Consider the following 6066-nt stretch of genomic DNA (forward strand, 5'->3'; position numbering starts at 1 on the left):
GAAGAAGGGTCTAGGCCTGAAACGTCAGCTTTCCTGCTCCTCTGATGCTGCTTGGCCTGCTGTGTTCATCCAGCTCTACACCTTGTTATCACAGTTAATGGAAAATTTTTGAGCTGGACGATGGTTTGTGGAGGAGTTCTTTGGGGTCAGTGTATTCATGATCTAGACCTTGAGGTACAAGACAAACTTTCAAAATTTGCTGACGCTTCCAAAGCCTGGAAGCATTATAAATTGTGAGGAAGACAGTGTCAAACTTCAAAAGAATATAGAAAAGTTGATGGAGTGGGTTGACAGGTGGCACGTGGGGTTTAAGGTAGAGATCTGGTAAGAAAAAAGGAACAAAGGTGTAGACAATTTACTAAACAGGGAAAGGCTTTGGAAATCTGAAGCACAAAGGCACTTGGGAGTCCTTGCTCAGGATTCTCTTAAGGTTAACATGCAGGTTCATTTGGCAGTTATGAAGGCAAATGCAATGTTTACATTCATTTCAAGGGAGCTGGAATACAAGAGCAGGAAGGTACTGCTGAGGCTGTGTAAGGGTCTGGTCAGACCGCATTTGGAATATTCTGAGCAGTTTTGGGCTTTGTATGTAAGGAAGGATGTGCTGGCATCGGAGAGGGTCCAGAGGAGGTTTACAAGAATGATATTGGGGAGGAAGGATTTGTCTTATGAGGAGCAGTTGACGACTCTAGGCCTGTACTCGATGCAGTTCAGAAGGATGAGAGGGGATCTGACTGAAACGTACAGAATACGGAGGGAACAAAAACAGAAGTTGCAGGAAAAGCTCAGCAGGTCTGGCAGCACCTGTGAAGGGAAAAACAGAGTTAATGTTTCAGGTCCAGTGACGATACAGAGGGGCCTGGATAGAGAAGATTTGGAGAAGATGTTTCCACTGGTAGGAGAGACTAGGAGGGCATAACCACATTTTATAACCAGGAGGAGGAGGGATTTCTTCAGTCAGAGGGTGGTGAATCTGTGCATCTAAGAGAAGGATAGATACATTCTTGATTAGTAAAGGGATCAAGGGTTACAGAAGAAGACAGGAGAATGGGGTTGAGAAATATAGCAGCAACGATTGAATGATGGAGTAGACTCAATTGGCCAAATGGCTTAATTCTGCTCCTATATCTTATGGTCTATATTCTAACTAAGACATGATACACTGAGAGACAATATAAAATAAAGGGCACATCATGAAGGGAAACTTTTTTCACACAGAGAGTGGTTCATATGTGGAATGAACTGCCCGAGGAAGTGGTGGATGCAGGTACAGTTACAATGTTTAAAAGACATTTGGACAGGTACATGAATAGGAAAGATTTGGAGGGATAGGGGCCAAACACAGGCACGTAGGACTAGTTTGGTTTGGGAATATGGTAGGCGTAGACTAGTTGGAATGAAGGGTCTAGAGCTGTAGTGCCTCTATGACTGTACAATATCTTTAAAGGGGCATGGTGCAGGAGTGCATAAGTCATTCAAGATGGCACACATACAAGATCAAGGAAGTTATGTTAAACTTACCCAAGACACTAGCTCAGTCTCAACTGGAGGACTGTGTCCCGTTCTGGACACCAGACTTTATGAAGAATGGGAAGGCACAGGGGAGAGTGCAGAAGCAGTTTATGAGAATGGCCCCAGGCATAGGGAACTTCAGTCATAGAAATACATTGGGCACATTGGGACTGTTTTCCTTGGAGAGGCTGACTGGACATGTGAAGTTTTCAAAATCATGAGGGGCCTGGACACAATAACCAGGGGGGAAATGATCCTACTCATGAAAGGATTGAGAATGAGAGGGCACAGATTTAAAATTATGTAATAAAAAGATCTAAAGTGATACGAGGAAATCTTTTTCATGCTTTGGATGCCTAGGATTGGAAATGTGCTGCTTCAATTGAGACACTCAGAAAGGAATTGGTCTGGAATCTGAAAAGGAACAGTGCACAGGGTCGAAGGGAGAAGGCAAGAGAATAGGACTAAATTTACTGCACATTTGGAGTGCTGGTGCGGATATGATGGGCTGAATGGCCGAGTTCCCAGTGTAACTATTCTTTGCGTCAGTATCACTTGCAGGCTCAGGAGGCGTGTTTGAGTTAGATACAGAGTGAAACTCACTCTGCACACACTGACCCATTAACTCATTCAGATCCTTGTTCTTCTCCAAACCTTCCCCGACACTCTCTCCCACAACATGATTGTTTTAAAAAAAACACAAGGATATTAGGTCTGAGGCCTCATTGGGTCAAAGTTTAAATGGCACAGACGGGCAGCAAAATGAAAATGACGAACCCAAACGCACCCACCTATCACCCTCCGCCATGTAACCTGCAAATCACCCCCCTTCTCCTTACCACCACACCCATAACACTGGCACCCCCAAATGTTTCAGTCCCAAACACTCCTTCCACCCATATCTCATTACATCTGGAATCCTCATGGGATTGGTTTCCTTAAAACAAAGGAAATTGAGAGGGGGACTTGATGGAGATGTATAAAATAAAGGTGGGGGGATGCATAGACAGGGTAGACAGGAAGAAACGTTCCCCTCACAACAATGAAGAAGTATTTAAGTGTTCATTTGCGATGCCAAGGCGTACGGGTCTATGGGCCAAGTGCTGGAGAATGGGATTAGACTAGTTAGTGGTTGTTTTTGACCAGCAGGGATGCGATGGAGTGAAGAGCCTTTGTCTCTGCTATAGACCTCTGTGACTCGATGACTACTTTGGGTTAGATGCTAACAGTTTCTTTCCCCTTGTGAGACAGAGTGGATATGATGGGCCAAAGGGCCTTTTTTTCCTGTGCTATGACCTTTAGCCTCTTGCTTGTCTTTGTGCTCCGATAACCCTGACCTCCGAGTCCTGACCCCTGATATTTCCATTTCCTACTACCCCCTCCCTGATACCCACCTCCATCCCTAGCCTATCATCTCCCCACCCCTACCCGCAACCATTTCTCTCTCTGCCCCCTGAATTTCACTCAATTTCTGCATTACCCTGTCCCACCCCGATCCTGCTCTCTGGGAATATACCTGCTCCCAATGGACCCCTACCCATGTTGTTCTGTTCTCTGAACTCCCTCCCTCCCCGCCAACCTCACACTCCAATTTCTCCATCTCCCTGCCGCACCGCACCCCCCCACCCCCACCCCCCACACCCCTGCTAACCCACAACCTCTCCATCTTTGCGCTTCACTCTAAATCATGCCTAGGGTTTTCGGAATTTACAGCTGTTCACCCTTCCAATGAGGCAACCCACTGACCAGAAATCAAAGGGCAAAGTTTATCAATGGAGCCTAAAGGCCAGCTCTCTGCAGAAATAAAAAAATCCTTCCCAGCTTTCCAGACACTCCCTATCTCCACCCAGCCCTTAAATAAGGAGGGCCTCATTGCATTTCATCAGTAAACTATTCATCCATAGACTTGGGTAATTTTCCGAGTTCGAATCCTATCGTGGCAGATGGTGGAATTTGAATTCAATAAAACATCTAGAATTACAAATCTAATGATGATCATGAAACCATTATCAGGAAAAACCCATCTGGGTCACTAATGTCCTTGAGGGAAGGAAACCTGCCATCCTTACCTGGTCTGTCCTACCTGTGACTCCAGGTCCACAGCAATGTGGTTTGATTCTTCACTGCACCCAAAGACTGATGAGATTAATTGACCCTAATTAGGGATAGACAATAAATGATGGCCTAGCCAGTGATACCCACATCGTGTAAGTGAATTTTTGTTTTAAAAATCTGGGCACCATGATTTGGGATGGAGAGCAAAGCGTTGGAGAAGGTGCAGAGGAGAATTAAGTTGTGAAGCATGAGGGATTTTAGCTCTGCGGAGGGACGGCAGAAGCTGGGCAAGGCACAGAGATGGGAGCTTAATTAAAAGTGGTCAAAATCACAAAGGGCTGTGATACGGGAAAGATGGCAGAACTGCTTCCTGTAGCAGAAAGGTCAGAGGAAGTGGGGATAACTGAAGAGTTCAAAGGGTCAGTACAGATATCCGGGCTGAATGTCCACCTTCTGTGTTCTAAGATTCGCTCTATACACCTTAATCGTGGCTCACCACTCCAGCCCTAGCCTTCACGTTCACTCACTTACCTTCTTCAGCTCCATCTTGGCATTTGCACTCACAAAATCACTGTTGGTCTTGAGCCAGTGGAACTCGCGGAGGAGGCCAGCTGTCTCCTCACCATGTTCGTAGGGCAGGTAAAAGAGGTCAACCATCAGTCGCAGATTGGCCAGGGTCAAGGTGCCCGTCTGGAGTGGTGGCCTTTCCAGGGGAAAGCGGCAGCCCTCACCCTTGGCCCTGTCCTGCTCTGTTAGCTCATGACCCTCGCCGTGAGATTTCTGACGGTCAATATCACCAGTTCCCGTCGACTCATCTCTTAGTTTCTCAGGACCTGGCGAAGTGCTATCATTCCCAGAATCCCTTGGTCCAAGAGGGCTGGTCTTCTCGCTTTTTACTGCTGGTTGGCCAACGTCCATCTTCGGAGCCTTGTGGGTCTCCTCACTCAATGAATCTTTGGCCCCGTCCAGCTCTGGCTCATTCAATGGGCTGCCCTGGGGCAGTAAGTTACTTGTGCTTGTACTTGGTTTCTCAGTCCTTGGTCCAACATCCCCATTCTGACTAACCACGTCTGAAGGTCTGCTACTGAGCTGTCCTTCCTTTTCATCCTTAAGCAGCTGCCTACCTGTGGGAAAGACCGATACAAGGAAATTAGTCCCACCTTCTATCCCATTGGAATCTGGGTTTCTGATCCAAAATTGAACATCAACCACTTGGTACCTTTTCATATTAGCTGCCAGGCTCTTACTTTCTCTTTGCCTCGTCTTCCACAACCCCTCTGGATTTCTGATGGGCAGCTTGATTTTCCCTTACGTTATAAATCTTTCACCTGCACATGTTTTCTGCTTCATCATACTCTCTATCTCATCATCTAGGGAACTCTGGTGTTGCTTACTCTACCCAAGGCTGGGGTAAACCATCTCCCTCTTTAAAAGACCAACCATCGATTAATTACAGTAATGCTTGCCGATTTTTAGTCCTAATAGACCTGGGACCAATCTGTCCTCACCCACTGAAGTTGGCCCTTTTCCAATTCATTCCTTTTGCTCCTTGTCCTTTTTACTAAGTTAAACCTTATTGGACCTTTATATGACCCTGTGAGCGTGCATGCAAGGGCTACCTAACTTCACTCATGAAAAAGGCTGTCCTAATGTTTGGACCATGTTCCTAGTTTAACACAGATACAGTTCCTACCTACCTACCCACCCGATCTGTTTTCCCACAATACCTTGAAAGCTCAGAGCAAATCGTCCTGAAGCTTCCAAACGCGCACACACACACACACGCACACACACTCTCAACTTCTCTCTCCCTCACTCTCTCACACACACAATAACACGTGTGTGCACATGCACACATACTCACACACACACTCTCACCTTCTCTCTCCCTGTCACACACACAAACAACACGTATGCGCACATGCACACATACTCGTTCACACACACACAGACGCGCACGTGCGTGCACACACACTCTCACCTTCCCTCTCTCACACACACATGTACACGCACGCACACACACTCTCACCTTCTCTCCCACTCTCTCTCTCGCACGCATGCGCGTGCACACACACATACACACTCTCACCTTCTCTCTCCCTCTCTCTCTCTCTCTCACACACACAGACACAGACACGTGCACGCACACACACATTCTCACCTTCTCTCTCCCTCTCTCTCTCTCTCACACACACACACACACACATAGACACAGACACGTGCACGCACACACACATTCTCACCTTCTCTCTCCCTCTCGCGTGTACACATTCACGCGTGCACACCCACGCACGCACCCACACACCCACACACTCACTTGGGCGCAGAGGTCTGTTCACTTCCTTTACCCAGTCAGCCAGTGCCAAGTTCAGGGCTTCGTTGGGGCAGTAAGATTGGTGAGACTCAGTGCCCTTCTCACCACCTGGAATGGGATTAAATGCAGTAAATCACTCTGTTGGAATATCCCACCCTTTCCCAGCTGTAGCATGGAAACCTCCC

The 6066-nt window shown here is 47.1% G+C and overlaps 1 protein-coding gene across 1 annotated transcript in view; it reads right to left on the reverse strand.

Moving 5' to 3' along the window:
* LOC109924748 (protein O-GlcNAcase-like) overlaps nt 1-6066 on the reverse strand; it is a 61383-nt gene that overhangs the window by 25809 nt on the left and 29508 nt on the right. Inside the window, exons 8-9 of the mRNA XM_048601162.1 lie at nt 5885-5989; nt 4099-4691 (exon numbers count right to left, since the gene is read on the reverse strand). Of these exons, the coding sequence (XP_048457119.1) occupies nt 4099-4691; nt 5885-5989 (698 nt within the window). The remainder of the gene's footprint in view (nt 1-4098; nt 4692-5884; nt 5990-6066) is intronic.

This window comes from Rhincodon typus, chromosome 1 (assembly GCF_021869965.1).
Source record: "Rhincodon typus isolate 14 chromosome 1, sRhiTyp1.1, whole genome shotgun sequence".
NCBI lineage: Eukaryota > Metazoa > Chordata > Chondrichthyes > Orectolobiformes > Rhincodontidae > Rhincodon > Rhincodon typus.